The sequence below is a fragment of the Empidonax traillii genome, unplaced genomic scaffold (assembly GCF_003031625.1).
Source record: "Empidonax traillii isolate 1590-97213 ecotype Southwest subspecies unplaced genomic scaffold, ASM303162v1 scaffold513:size879593, whole genome shotgun sequence".
NCBI lineage: Eukaryota > Metazoa > Chordata > Aves > Passeriformes > Tyrannidae > Empidonax > Empidonax traillii.
The window spans coordinates 685,001-701,043 of NW_020955706.1; the positions used below are offsets into that span (position 1 = coordinate 685,001).

A 16,043-nucleotide genomic window follows, 5' to 3' on the forward strand; every position below is an offset into this window, starting at 1 on the left:
AATTGAAATATAACATTGATTGTAATGGAAAGAAAGAACAAGAAAGAGAAAAAGTAATAAAACCCAAGAAAGGCACGTGATGCCCAATACAACTGCTCATTGACAGCTGACTGCGGCTCAGCCCGTCCCCAACTAGTGATTGGCCTCTCCTGGCCAACTACCCCCAAGTTTATATACTGAGCATGACATTCTAGGGTATGGAATATCCCTTTGACAAGGTCAGCTCTCTGGTGTGCTCCCTCACTGCTTCTTGTGCACCTCCTCACTGGCAGAGTATGGGAACCTGTAAAGTCCTTGACTTGGTGTAAATGCTACTTAGCAACAGCCAAAACATCACTGTGCTGTCAATATTATTCTCATACTAAGTCCAAAACACAGCACTATACCATCTACTAGGAAGAAAATTAACTCAATCCCAGCCAAAACTGGGACAACGAGGTGTATGACTCACTGAACTGCAAACTGAGAAAAGAAGTTGGCAAGATACGTAGAAAGATATTGTAAAATATGCTTTCCATTCTTGCCCTCCAGAGAAGATGAGAATATGATACAACATCATACTGTTATTTTCTCCATCAGTTTTCTTCTCTGTCACATGTCTTTGGGAAGCAAATGAAAAAGGCAGGGTAGGACAAGCATTTTTGTTCCCCATACACTGGTTTCTTAGGGGCCATTTTGAGGCAAATGTGTGTTCACATATGTAATGTGTATTACATATATGTGGGTAATGTGGGTAATCACAAAGATAAAGGAAAGATTGTACTTAGGACTAAGATTTAGTGATGGCATTACGGACTAATTTTAGTTAAACTTGTAATTCTGTTGAATTAGTTTTGAAGAGCACATGGAATTTAATAATGCTGGTATTTTCCTCCAAGACAGACCAGCACAGGTAATCCTGAAACATGAAGGAAGTCTGGAATGCAGCAATGTAGTGATTGTTTTTGTCTGCCTGTATTCTTGGGATGAGAGGAATGGGAGTACCAGGTTGATTGATATACTTAGTTTAATGGAATTTTTTATTCATTTTTCTGTTTGATTATAAACAAGCCCCGGAAGATGTTTTGATCTGCCTCTTTCTTCCATTTCTTCTTAACAGTTTTTTTTTTACTGCTTCCTTTACCAACTCTGTTTTTTTACATTAAAACACAAAAACCTGATAATAACTTCAAGATGTAAGTAATTTTTATTTCTGTAATGCTAAATAACTAAACTCTTGCTCTATGAAATTATCTGCTTTTCAAAATGTCAAGTGATTGTGTAATTTTGCAGAAAAATAACATGCATTAATGGAAAACATTTTGCACCAAGTAATGTCTCTTAATATTATGCTAGACACATGTCACAAATCTAAAGAACTGATTTTGTGTCAGTGTAATAGTGGTCATAAAAGAAAAGAATTGAAAAGCAAACATATAAAAGGCAACAAGCCAACACTTCTGGAAGTAAGGAATGTAAAGAAGGCAATTTTATTTTAAAAGTGTTCATTTTCTAATTTTCAAACAAATAGTTGAATAAGTCAGCGTTCATTAAAGTGCTGTTAGCTAATAATGTACTTCTCAACTGAAGTGGAACTGTAATGACTGAGGGCTAATTTAAAAACAAAAAAGGACAGACCCTCCTTGCCTTAAAATTATGCAATTGAAAATGTCACTGGAAATCTGGCAAGCTAAGGGCTGTTGGTTACTCCTCTCTAAATATTGTACAGAATGAAATTGCAGTTATGTAACAACAAACTGCACCAGCTGCTGCATATGAGACCTTCAGAACATCTGTGTTGGGCATTGCTCCATCTCAAGATGGATGAATTCCTGCCTGCCAGACAAAACTGGCAAGAAAGTTGGGAATCGTCCTGATTATGGTAATCAAGAGGCATTATAATCTTCCTCAGAGGAACAGGTTTAGGTTTTCTTGTTTATTGATAAAATGTGATACTGTGTACATTTTCTCTATTCAGTGAGAAATCTTAGCATTGTTTATCATTAGGAACTTTGTGGTTCTCAGCTCAAATAAGGGTATTAAATTATTTTACATGTAACACGTGCTACATTAAAAAAAAGTTTTTCTTCACCTGACAAGTAAAATACATTGGGCTGAGTTATAAGAATGGCTTTTCTTTGACAAAGCAGAAGTTTTCAAAGCATAAATGACAAAGCTTTTTGCTGGTTGGCCCTGGAGTAACACAATATTGCTGCTTTTCCACATTCTTTGCCGTAAAATTTAATTGAAAGCAACTGAAAATAAATGCTGATTACTGTTTTATGGTGGCAGGGATGCTTGTTAATCTCCACTGACAAGAGAGACATTCCCCACATTTTCCTATTCTCATTCACAGTTGCAACTTTAAAGAAAATAGTGAAGGTCTGCAGCAAGATGGAGTCTGTGTTGTATATGCATTTAAATGAATATCTGTGTTTATTTTCATTTAGTTTGATTGTGGTCCTTATGCACTTAGTTGCTGGTATAGACAAAAATATTTACGCTACAGTTTATATGTGTTTTTATATTCTCTGACTGTTTCTGCTGTCACTGGTACCAATGTAGTCTCTTCTTCAGTCAATGTAAAGAAGCTTAATAGTGAACCAAATGTAATTGGCATTTTCAGTTGAGAAAAACCCTTCTCAAAGGGTATATGGCAATTGTGTTTGTCATTTGTGCTACATGTCCTGGAAATGAAGTAGTTTCATTTTATGCCAAAGAGATACTATTGACATGTTGCAATAACATTCTTACCAAATAAGAGTATGAGATGTAGCAAAATTTCACCAGAGAATGAAATGCAGATCCAAGCATTAAGAATGTGCTTTTTTTTCTCCTCTATCAAAAATGATTTTTCTTTTATAAAATAATAGTGAAACATTTCTGGAAAATGGGAAGACATTTGTCTTTTAAGAATAGTAGTTTTTCAGGACTAGTTTTGACATTATATATTTCATTTTTATGACATGCTTTGAAGATATAAAATGTAATAGTGTTGTCAGATGTAAAAACAGCTGCAATGGTTTGAGATCACAGTCTTCCATAAATGTTCGCTAGCAAGCCCATCAGCTGAAACACAGTAAGTGATCTTGTTAACACCTGTAATATGCTAAAAGTATTCATGTAATTAGTTACTTCACCTCAGTTGATAAGCCAATAACAAAATGCTCAGGGTCGATAATCAATATGTTAGTGGTAGTGATATCTTATGTGCTGTGGTTTGCTTCAGAAGTGAATGCAGGGCAGTGCTGACTGCACGATATTTGTACTCAGTGTCTTGTATATTAGCAAAAAATGTAATAGGAGCACTTCACATTTGTGTAGGTAAGAACTGCATTACTTGTCTTTCCTGGCTTTTTTTTAGTTAAACATCATTTCTAGGTTAACAAGAGCAATCAGTTTGAAAACCATTAATAAAAAAAGAAAGAGAAGTATATTGTCTCAGAAGATGAACTATTCGTACGTTTAAGTGATGCATGGGTAGCATTTTTTACATTTTAAGCCATGGTGCCGTCTTTAATTGTTGGGGTTTTTTTTAGAGTGTTCATATTTTGGAGCGAAAGGCGTCTTCAGGAAGCACTGACCCTTCTCTAAGCAAGCAGTTCCTTGAAAGCGATCATATCTCTCTATCCAAGGTAAGCAAAAGCATCGGATGTAATCTGGGTGATGAGCTTCCCTCTGGAGTTACAAGGCAGTTTGACTAACAGCTCTGGGATAGTGTTTTGTATGATGCTACCATTGAGTATATTGTGAGCCCTGGAGCCTTTTGTTCCATAACTGAGGTGTCAGAGGAGACTTATCTTTAGTAGTTGTTATATTAACAAAATCAAGGAATTTTTTTTTTTTCTGCCCATGGATGGCCCCCAGGAACAAATTTTACAATCTCAGAGTAGGGGGTGGAAGGAACTTCGATGATCCTTGTGGTTCCCTCCTTACTCAGGAGATTTTATGATTCTGTGACTATGAGAAATTTTCCAGTCCTGTCCTCTTACTACTGTAGAGCAAAGCACTTCCAAGTCTAAAATTGCTGGTAATCAATGATTATATTAGTTTTAAAAATATGTCCTAATGATATTCAATGTGGGTAGTTTGAAATTTCAAATCTCTTGTTGAGACCATCTTTCCTGAGGCAGAGAGAGAGAGAACTGCATGAATGACTCCACCAGTTCCTGAAAGCTGGAGCCTTCTGTGTGATGTTTTGAAGTCAACTTCTTCCTGGGTAAATTCCTCAGTTTTGGAATAAGTGATACCAAACAAATCAAATTCCACATAAAGAAGACCTCATTTAAGATACTTCATGTGCAAAAGCAAGATTATTACTGAAAAAGATGCTGTGATATTTGTGGATTACTTGGTGGAAAAGAAAAATCTGAAATTAAATGTCTATCAGGTCTAAAACGGAACTGATAAAACAACTTCAAAATTAAATACCATGTTTTTCCAGGGAAAATGAAATGGTTTATTATTTTTATTTGGAAAACAAATATTTTGCAGTCAAAAAGACTAGGTTCATAAAGCTGTTAGTAGTGGCTTCCTTAATTCCCCTACATGGACCATCTGCAGACCCAGGGATGGAAAGTTGTGGTGGTGTTCCCCCAGTCCTGCTGCTTTGCACAGGGCTGTTTCTCACATAATATATCACTGAAGCCCTAAAGTACTGATTGCCATTGGATGAGAACTCTTGCACATACTGCTTTCACTTTGTTTTTTCCCCATTTCTGGCTGCTCTTTCATAATGTCCCTTGTATTGGGCATATCTCATCACACCAAACCTGTGGGATGAGGCACAGTTAGGACTGTTAGAATGGTTTTAAGAACAGCTTGTTGCAGTGATGCAGCAGAAGACAGGTATCCACAGTACAGTAAGTAATTGTTCATTTTATCCCTCTGTAGCTGGCCTTTTGTTTAAATGAATAGCTATATGAGATTGTGTGTGTGATCTCTAGCTGAGAAGTAATCAATACCGATGTTATCGAATAGATAAAAGACTTATGCTTGCATCTGATCATCTAAGGGAGAAATCAATATGGTGAAGAATCAGTTGGCAGAGTCCCAGACAGACTCTCTGCTCACCCCAGGGGTCTTACAGTAGTTTAATTTGCCCCCCTCAAGTGCCAAGTACTTCCTTATATGGAAAAAATAATATATATGTGCTTCTCTCTATGGAATGGAAATAGAATATTCAAGCAAAACATAGGGAAGTAAAAAAGGTGGGGTTTGAGTATGACATTTACAAACAATGGGATAATTAAAGTTTATAGTTATGCAGGGAAAACTAAACTGAATAAAGATTTCTATGAAAATTTACTGCAGTGTGTATTATTTGTCGTAGAACTTTCTACTCTTCTCAGAATACTGAGACCTTACTGAAAATTGTAGATTTGAAATTTGCTGTTACCTTTGATATTGTATTTTCATAATAGTAATGTTGGTGTTACCAGAGCTGTGTAATTAACTTGGAGGTGTTATGAAAGACTGACAGTGCTTGTCTTCAATCAGTTTTGTGGGAAATGAAGACACAATTTTTTTTTTCCTTTAGATGTTTGATACTACATGACCTTCTTCCTTTCTTGATAACTTCTTATAACATTGTTGGGAGTTGTGACAGATCAGCTGAGAAAATGCAAGTTTATAAATTTTAAGGGTATAATTACTAAAACAGAGTCTGAGTGAGCAGGCAATAAGTTTTTTAAACTGGTTCAGAATTCTGTTGATTACGGTAGAAGCAAGATGGTAGAAATATAGGCATGACTCAGATTTTTTCTCTTTAAAAATATTGTTCTTTATGGTTCACTATGTTGCATTGTAAGTCTGGCTTGAGTTGCACCAGTCACCATGCATAAGAATCAGTATGTACAAGAAATATGCTTTAATTGGCTCCCTGAAAGGCATACAACTGGTTGTATCTGAAATGATACTGTTCCTGTGTTTTTCTCTAGAGAGAAAATTAGTTAACTTTCCTATAAATTTCTCATAATACAGTGAAAATGAATGCAGGAAAATAAAAAAAAAAAAAAAGCTTGTGCAGATTTCTGAAGGCACAATTAGTCTATGAAACTGTTTCATAAAATGCCTTTGAAGATGCTCACCAACTACATTCAAAATCAACAATAAAGAAACTTCTTCCAGCTTTTCCGATTTGGAGGAAAAACTAGGTTATTCAGAACCAATGTAGCTTGTACTTTAAAGATCAGAAAATTGTAAGCATTTCATGATCAAGAAATACCACAAAGACCACTGTTAATGTATGCCTTACCTAGTAAGGGTTAGACTTCCCAAAATGTTCATATTTAGTAGTTTTAAATGAGATACAGCTGGGCATAATGCAGTGTAGTTATGTACCTTGCTCTCCTACTCTGTCTTGCATTGGAGAATTTGTGCTACTTCTAAGTGCAATTTTTCACGATGTGTTAATCAATGTGTCTTCATATTTTTTCACCAGGAACCTGACAGCTGGGAAATCATAGAGGGTCTGAAAATAGGCCAGACCAATGTCCAGAAGCCAGACAAACATGAAGGTTTCATGCTGAAAAAGAGAAAATGGCCATTAAAAGGTTGGCACAAGGTAAATATCTCATAAACCAGTCAGAAGGTTATTACCTTATTTTATGTGTTGGGACTTTTTTGTCTAGAGGAAATTAGGATGTCAAATAAATACCCAGGATTTTGGTGTGTGACTTTTTCTTTCACCTCTGTAGAGAGTTAGTTTGCAGACACAGCTCATGGCTTTCAAGCCATGGTGCCTGCTGCCTACTGTTCTATTCAAAATCCAGATGGAATTTGTAAATAATGCAACAAATGCCTTGTGTTTTAAGAGGTTGAAGTACATAAGATCTCCACTGAAGTACATAGCAGAGGAGAGCTGAGGGGTTTTCCATGGACCCAAGATGTTCATACAGGAGAGCTTTCCTCTACGCGTCTGCTGACTGAGCAGATTTGCTCAGCTTTGTCCCGAATCTTGATTGGAATCTTCATTGTGGGTATGCAGTGGGAATATGGATTTTCACCATAATATGTCTCTATTTAAAAAAAACCAAAAAACATCCCAAAACTCACCCCCAAATCTTCTGGTTCCCTTTAGTTAATTTGGACACATATCTTCATGCACGATTATACCTTTTGTTAGCCTTAAACCTGGTGTTCTTAAACTCTTCTGTCTGTATTTCATACAATAAAAACTGCATTTTCCCCTTTTTTAGGCAACAAGATATGTAGTATCAATGCTCATCCATCTTTTTTTTACCTCAGGTTACTTGAAGCAGGATAATTTTCTGGGACAGAATAAATTTTACAGCAAAAGATAGTGAAATCGTTTGCTATACATGGTGTTTTTTCTGGGAAGCATTAACTTTTTTCTTTTTTCTGAACACTGTGGGAGTCCAAATGCAGTCCATACTAGTATAAATTACAGGTTCTGCATGTTGTACTAAATTAAACATATGCCTACCACAAATTTTTGTGCATGCTTATTTGTGTTAGATGTTTTGGCTTTGTTTTTCTTAACTAGAGTTTGTAGTTTCAACAGCCAAATACAAATGCACCACCTGAATTTAGTCTAGAGATATTAAAAGACTTCAAACTGACATAGCTGAAACACTGAAAGAACAGAAAAGGATAGCCTATAGAAACCCCCCCCAAATGAAAAAGCACACCAACCCTCCACCCCCAACAAACCACTTCCACTCTTCAAAAAAAAAAAAAAATCAAAACAACTAAGAGATACATAAGAATTTATGGAATAAACCACTACTCCCACTCCTTTAAAATACATTATGATAATATGTTGTTTGTTTACCAAGTGTCTCTTTTGGTAAGGAACTAATTTATAGGAGAGCAAGGGGAGTCCAGCTTTCACAGTTCTATAGAGATCACTGTGGATGATCTTAGAGCAGTTACCCGTGTAAATAATTTTTAGTGTGATTAAGAACTTCACATTTTAGCATCCCCCTCTACTTTGCCTTACATTTCACCTTAGGAGCTATGCTGAACTTAGGGTTTGAAGCTGTGGGTTATCTAGTAATTTTGTTTGTTTTTCAACTGCTACCTGAATATTCTGGAGTTTCTGTAACAATACTGTGTGCCCAGAGTCCAGTGGAGGAATTTCAGAGACATGTACATGTAGCATGTGCTCTGTTAGTGTTCTGATAGCAAAGCCATAGGTAGCATAGCAAAGTAATAGATAGCATCCTTTGTCTATTGCACGTTGCATGTCATATTCTGACAGTTTTGAATGTGCTTTAGTAGCACACCAGGTATAATGTGTGCAACTTGGCAAACACCACTTTCTGAAGGGCAGTGTGCTTGGAATGAAATGATGATGAAAGATCATTTTCTTTTGTGTATGCAGCTTAGAGAGACTGATCAATATGAAAAGATTATCATATTCTTATGAAGTTCATTAATGACCATACCTAGGTAAAAAACAAAACAAAACAAAAATGTTCTTGTTGTTTTGACATCTTATTCAGTGAGTTATGTCTCCAGGAAAGCACTGTTTTCTTGCCCTGCTTGAGATTTTGGTACCATCTGTTGTGTAACTGACATAATTTCTAGAACCATCTTCAGGGGAGATTTTCTGCCATCAAACTCTGACCCTCCTCATAGTGTTAATTTAACAGGTTTACATCATGAAACCATTTTCCTTCCCTTCCATGTCTAACAACTTTGAGAATCAAGCATAGTATTTTGCTGTGTTCTGGCTTTTTAACTTAGGTTAGTGCTTTAGCTTACACTCTAAAAATAGGAATTAGTTGTGCTTACTTTGCATGTTTTGAAAGCAAGTGATGATAAACACAAGTTACAGAATCTCTTTTCAAGTCTAGGTGTTGTGCTAGGCTGTGTCTTTATGCTGTGTGCCAAAGTCTACATAAACTTGACTGCAGTGCAGCTTGACTGATCTGGTACAGACAAGCTAAGGCAACTTTAACTGCATGAACAGGGAATTCTTCTCTCTGCTGAAAGTAAGAACTGCTCAGCAAAATAAGGGTGTAGCAACAGCACAGATTGACATCGTTAGGTTGGCCAGTCCTGCTAACCGTGTCAGTGAAGATATAGGAGCTCACACTGTACCACTGACTAACACCCAAAAAATGGGCCCTCCTGTGACCTGGGTCTGTTGCTGGGAACGCTGTAATATTTGCCCTAGTACTGATTCCTGTATTACCTAGATTACTGCTAGAAAAGGTATCATCAGCATGAATTACAATCTCATCTTTACTGTGTGGAGGTCTGCCATAAGGCACAAAGTTTTGCATGGTAGAGCAGTGTCTCTTAAAAGATCTGCCTTTTCAGATGTAGATCTTGCACTGGGAAAAGCTTTTCAGTTTCTGGATAGGGGAAAATAGGTTGTTAATTTGAAACATGACCACCTTCTGTGGGAAGAAAAACAGGAAGAAAATGAAGAAATAGACATTATTCTCTTGTCCTAGACTGTTTCTTAGAGTTTATTGAATTGACTGGAAAATTAGAAAAAAATACCCTTCATTATTGAAGTTTGCTAAGATAAACCTAAAATATAATGTTAAAAAAAGAGGATCTAGTTTTTCTTGCTTAGAAGATAATTGTCAAAAAACAGGCAAGAAAATTATTCAATATTATATTTATACTCTCCTTCCAACCCCCAAGCAATTCCTTAATTGCTACAGGGTAATTCTTTTCCAGATGAATTGTTGTACATAGTTTAAATTGCATCTCCTCATTAAGAAAGAATGTTGGTTTTTTGTTGTTTGTTTGTTTGTTTCTTTTTCTTTCAGAGGTTTTTTGTTCTGGATAATGGAATGTTGAAGTATTCAAAGTCACCAATTGATGTAAGTAAAGTTGAAGAGCATTTTGAAACTTTTATTGGAATTCAGCCTGCCAGGGTCTCACACCCACTCTAGGCAGTACACACATGAACGACAGATATAGATATATATATCTATGACATAAATACATGACTGTGTTGATGACAGTACACACATCAAAGGCAGATATAGAGATATACATATATATATGGAAAGCACGTAAAATTCTGGTTGAGTTATGCCTCAAGACTTCTACCTTTTTTTACTTCTATGGAAAGAAAAGCTATGTCACTTAAAGTAGTTTCTTTAATGAAGGTGCTTGAGAGATTAACCTGACCATTTGTTTTTCCTTCCCAATTTTTATGTCTGTTAAAGCTGATTATTCTGAGACACGTGGATAGGCCAGAGAATTGATAACAATGTACTCGAGAAATGTAAAGGTTAACATTAAATTAGTTAGATCTGATACCAATAACTATCAGCAGTTGCAGCAGGGTGCCAAGTACTGTCCAGTATTCTTTGTTTCTCACTTAACTGTACCTGAGTACTCATGTGAACTTAAACACTTAAACTTTGGAGTTGTCTTTGCATTGAGCATTTCTTGTGAGATACTTTTCTCTGACTATAAATATAATAAGCATTTAGTCTGAGTTTAGCTTTTTTTTTTTTTTATTAAGGCTTTGTGTTAAAATTTTTATAGAATGGGAAACCATTTCAGCATTAGATATTTTTCTGTTAAATATGGTGAATAAGTGCATGATGCTTCCACATTCCTTTTTTTTTTTTTTTTATTTATTTTTAGATACAGAAAGGAAAAGTCCATGGGAGCATTGATGTTGGTTTATCAGTCATGTCTATAAAAAAAAAGGCTCGTAGAATAGATCTTGACACAGAAGAACACATCTATCACCTGAAGGTAAATAGTTCAAATATGTATTATTTTTTTCATCCACAGTAGAATATAAATAAATGGAATTGTAAAAGATTGTGCAGAAAAGTAGTATTTTGCTGCTTTGTTGACAGTAAATTTTTTTTCCAGGTGAAGTCGCAGGATTCATTCGATGCATGGGTTTCAAAATTACGCCACCACCGGTTGTACCGTCAGAACGAGATTGTGAGATCTCCACGAGATGCCAGCTTCCATATATTCCCTTCAGCATCTACTACAGAGTCTTCCCCAGCTGCTAATGTGTCAGATGGAAAGGTGTGTAGTATTCTGTTGCTGAAAACTCCTGGCTTGCTCATGTGGAGTTTCAGTGGGCTCTTCTCATAATGCCAATAGAACAGGAGCTTCCGCTGTGGGAACCTATGGCCAGCAAAAAGCTGTGAGTGTGTGCTGCTGAAATACCATCTAATTTAGCCTTACTGCAGCCTTCATTAATGGGCTGCTGTAGAGATCTTGCAAAGAATTCACCATCTGCACAGTTTGCTCTTGCCTTTGTCATCAGATAGAAACCCATCTCTTTGCTGATTGATGGTGTTCTTCCTCTTAAACAACAACTTTTCTGACCAGTGGTTAGCAAACACAGTTCACTTGTGAGGTTCTTGGTTTGGTTCTCCAACATGCTGTTCAGTAAAATCTGCATCTTGGGGAACTGTAAACCAAATCACAGATGTCCCTGAAAACACAATGCATATTTTGATTTCTGTTCTGCAGTAGTGTGGTGATTACACTGACAAAGCAGCATAGCAGCAGTAAATTTAAGCATTTTATTATGCTTTAGGTGCAACAAAATAACTACTCCTGGCAGTCTCCTATACCTTGCAGTAACAGCCTTCCTGTCACCTGCACTACTGGTCAGAGTAAGGTAGCAGCTTGGTTGCAGGACTCTGAAGAAATGGACAGATGTGCAGAAGGTTAGACTTTACCTTTTCATGCCTTATTCTTTCACCAAAACTTCTTATTGATACATAATAAGGAAGAGTCAAGTCAGTAAAGTGCTAAGTTATTTCCTACGTGCATGTGAAGTAGCTCTTCAGGTAATCAGATGCTTGTTGTGGGAACTTTGCATGTTTTGGGATGTCACTTTTAAAATTTATCTTAATAACCTGTGTTATTTTTAATGGATGTCATTGTTCAAATCTGATCAACTTTTGAGATCCAGACTTGTTTCTGACTCCCATAGAAATAAAAAGTGTTCAACATCTCTAAAAATAAAATTTTTACTTAGATATCTTACTACAAGGGATTTGGACCTTTAACTTTTATAATGCAATAATGTGCTAACAATGGACACCACGGCAAAAAAAAAAGTCTGAACTGAAGCACCTAATATATTTTTATTTTATATCTGTTAGATCTTGCTCATTGTCAGTCTAACCTTGTGGAACTCAGTAAACTTCTACAAAATTTAGAAATACTACAGAGAACTCAATCAGCACCAAATTTCACAGACATGCAGGTAAATATGCTTGAATATAAATCATTACACTGGATCATTTGTTGTTGTGTTAAGGAAAATATAGAGGTGTTGTCTGTTAACTCAGAATGTTTTCCTGAAATCACTGTAAATCTTGGGTGAAATTTATATCTTATATATTTATTTAAAGCATGTGTTTTATACTGTTTCAAGTATAAAAAATAATGAAGATGTATTTATTATTTGCATTAAATAGGACAAATCAATTATTACCAAACAAAACTGAGAACTGTTACAATAGAATAGATATATAAATTGTAATTGTATTTAGGGGTTTTTGTTGTGCTGAGTAAGATAACATTTTAAGTTTTTTAAGGATTGGAGACCAAAAGACCCTCAAAGACGAAGTTGCATGCTCTAGGAAACAGGGCATAGTACAAAGGTCCCAAGTTTTGGACTGTTTCCAGTTGTTCAGGTTGAGTTTTCCTCTTGACAGAAAGCAGCTGCATATCCTAAGTCATAAATCCTTTCCTCCTTTTTCACTGAATCCTCTTGAGTACACAAATATCTGAGTAGTACCACAAAAGAAATCCATGAGGATTTCAAGATCAGTTCCTAAATATTGTGCACCCATGAAAAAAGGTGTACCAGTCATTTTGCTACATGAGCCAACTATATGATGTGTTTATAAAAGTGTCAGGATAGCTATGGCTGATCACTGCTGCAGTTTTGGGCCCAGCAGCAGCGTTCTTCTCCTTACTTTCTAATTTGTACATGTCTAATGCTACAATTCTTTACTAACTTGCTGTATTGTCTGTGTTGCTCTTATCAACTTAATAGTACTTTGTTGCTTTTAACTATTTGTGTAATGTAGGCTAACTGTGTAGATATTTCAAAGAAAGACAAGCGAGTCACGAGACGATGGAGAACAAAAAGTGTCAGCAAAGATGCAAAAATTCAACTTCAGGTACTGAATGCACAATGTTTTACTTTTAACTGTACTTTTAGATTAACTTCTAATCATGAAATGATATATTAGCTGGAAGTAGGAAGTCAATGTGCTGTCTCATGTTTCTGATGAAGTAAATCAAATCTCAGTTTGTTGTTCAAAACCTAGAGAAATAGTGAGAGAAGTATTGATTTTACTTTCATTCAAATGAAAACATTGCCATCTAGGGAAAGGAAGAGGATCTGAATATTAGTTAATTAAGGTGCATAAAATGCAATATACATGCACCACATGCGTATACTGCTATTCTGTATCAAACTTGAAAAGAAGGGCAGTTGAACAAGTGACATCAAGCTAAAAGCAGAAAAACTGAATGAAATATTAAACACACAAGTTGTCTTTGTCAAGACCTGTACAGGAATATTACTGATAATAAGTATTTTCACAAGCCTTCTCTTATGGAAAAGGCTGTAAGGGAGCAAACTGAACAACCAAAGAATAAATTCTGTGAAGAAAGAATTTACTCCACCCTTCCACAGAGCGCAACAATAAGCATAATGTGCATGTATTGCTGCCTTGTGTTTTGTTGGAGGCAGTTGTGTGTTACGAGGTCTGATCCAAAACCTAATCTTTTTTATAACTGAGCGACTGATAATGAAGACTATATTCATTTGTCTTTGGGAGCTAACACTCATCACTGTGATGTCTGCTACTGAATAAATAAGTGTTAGCAACTTTTGATCCATTAAAATACCTACAAATTCATGTAAACTTTGAAAGCTTACAATATGTCCCCTAGATGCACAGTAAGGAGTTTTCTGTAACTTTTTTTAAGATTAATAATCTTGAGGAAAATAGAAACGATAGTTGCATCAGCTTTCTCACTACAGCTCTTGTAGGGGATTTTTTCTTTCTGCCTGTTATACTTTGACAAATCATAATAGATTGAACAAGGAAGCATCTCTTAGGATTAAAAAGGTTTATTAACAAAGAAGTTTTGGTGATTGATGTCATGTGCTATTACCTGCAATTGAAGGATCACTGCTCTTCCCTGCTGCTGAATAACACAGGCAAATAAAAATATCAGGAAAATGCCTGCAAGTACGTGGTACCTATAAAGAGTCAGAGTCACCACTGCATGTTCTTCTTTTGTGCCACAGTGGTGTCAGAGAAGTCCTATCCACAAAAATGATGAAAGCAGTCAACGTATGATGATCTATGGTGATGGGTCATAGTGAATAATTAGGTGTTCTTGTGTTGCCTAAACTTTGCCAAAGTAACACTGGTCTGGACTTCTGTCCTTGGCACCTGACTCTCAAACTGCTGTTTGTGCTTTGGCAGGAATTGTGCCTCAGCTCCTGAAATTTTCGAATACAGTTGGCTTGCAGGTTTATGTAAGAGAGTTTGTGTGCATAGCGCTGCTTGACATGGGTCTGTCTCTTCTGTGTTGATAATGAGCTCTGCCTAACTTGGGTCAACATGAGTTCCTGGCAAGATTAATGCTGGAAATTTATTAATGCTGGAAAATTATTTTGTTAGAGCAAAGCATTAAGTTATTGTTGACTGACTTATAAATTAATTTGTAGTAAAGAGAAAAAATATAATTGTTCTAAATTACATGAAAGAAGAAGAATCCTTTATGAGTGTTCCATTATCTTGCCTAGTTTAATGGGCTCAACACACTGTTTATTCTTCCAGGGGCTGTCCTGTCTCATGAATGGTCTGAAACTGTGATCTGTAGAAAGATGGCCTCACTCTGATTCGTTGTGTTATTCCTAATTTGTTTATGTTGCCATTCCACTAAAATGTGGATTTCCTCTGATGCCTAGGTGCCCTCTAAGTTAAATTCCATTTCCTTCTACCTTCATTGGCCTCCCTCATAGATCATTTTTTCAAGACTACTCCAACTTTCTATAAACTCTTTATCAGGATATCCACTACTAAGAATCATTCTAATTTGTGATAATTTCTTCATGGTGCTTACACATTGATTGCTATTAAATGGTTGACATATGGTACTAGGAAAATTTCTGTTGTCCTGTTACTTTCCCTATGTCTCCATACATCTCATTAGTTTTAGGGAATAATGCTTATACTAACATACTAATTTTAAGCTAGTTGCACTACTAATTCCATTTGTAGTATTTGCACCTCTTTTTTTTTTTTTTTTAAGAAAGAGCAGTTGTTAACTACCATCAAATTAGGGAGCTTTATATACAGGTGTGTTCTTTGTGAGTAATGGGGAACAAGGGAGTAATTTTTACAGGCTTGGCATCCGCTGTGTAAGATGCAAGGAGAGAATTTTCCCATCCAGATTTTGTATTGTACTTGTTACCATTATTTTTTAATAGCATACCTTTCGTTGTATTCTTGCTAACACATTCTGCAGTATGAATGCTAGGTGTATAACGTATTTAAAACATAATTTTTCTTGTAAGAGCAGCTGCTCAGTTTGTTTCTTAGAAATATATAACTACCAATTAAATATACCAGTTCTGTGTGCAGTAGATTTTGCTCACACAGCTAATCCCAGTGACTTGGGTGGGGGTACTCCCTGAAGTAAAATTAAGCATAGCATGTCTATGTATGTTTGCAAGTTTGGGGATTTAGAACTGTTTTTAGTAAATAGTTTAGAATTAACAGCTTGATTTACAGGCTTTTACTGAAGTGTAATACATGAATTGCTTCTCTGAAGAAAGATTGCTTTTACAAAGAAAGTTTATTTTGGTTCTAAAAAAGCCTATTTAAAATCTTATGAAAATGGCCTGCAACAGGTTATTTGACCTACATTAATTCATAATACAAATGATACTTTTGTACAAAAACGGGATTTGGGGTTTTGTTGTTTTTTGTTTGTTTGTGGTTTTTTTTAAAATTTAATTTCTTTCCCTTTGAGTAAAAGACTAAGTTATGATTCTCATGACAGCTTAAAGAAATTCAAAGGAAGAAAAAAAAATTACTGAAAATCAATAA

General features: G+C 35.8%; 1 protein-coding gene across 5 annotated transcripts in view; it reads left to right on the forward strand.

The window, feature by feature from the left end:
* Window positions 1–16,043, forward strand: part of OSBPL6 (oxysterol binding protein like 6) — an 87,350-nt gene that overhangs the window by 50,881 nt on the left and 20,426 nt on the right. For 4 of the 5 annotated variants that reach the window (XM_027896696.1, XM_027896700.1, XM_027896698.1 and 1 more), the window contains exons 3-10: window positions 3,519–3,614; window positions 6,422–6,544; window positions 9,732–9,785; window positions 10,564–10,677; window positions 10,801–10,965; window positions 11,486–11,618; window positions 12,060–12,163; window positions 12,996–13,088. In XM_027896696.1, the coding sequence (XP_027752497.1) occupies window positions 3,519–3,614; window positions 6,422–6,544; window positions 9,732–9,785; window positions 10,564–10,677; window positions 10,801–10,965; window positions 11,486–11,618; window positions 12,060–12,163; window positions 12,996–13,088 (882 nt within the window). The remainder of the gene's footprint in view (window positions 1–3,518; window positions 3,615–6,421; window positions 6,545–9,731; window positions 9,786–10,563; window positions 10,678–10,800; window positions 10,966–11,485; window positions 11,619–12,059; window positions 12,164–12,995; window positions 13,089–16,043) is intronic. The other variant, XM_027896701.1, reaches the window with a different exon arrangement.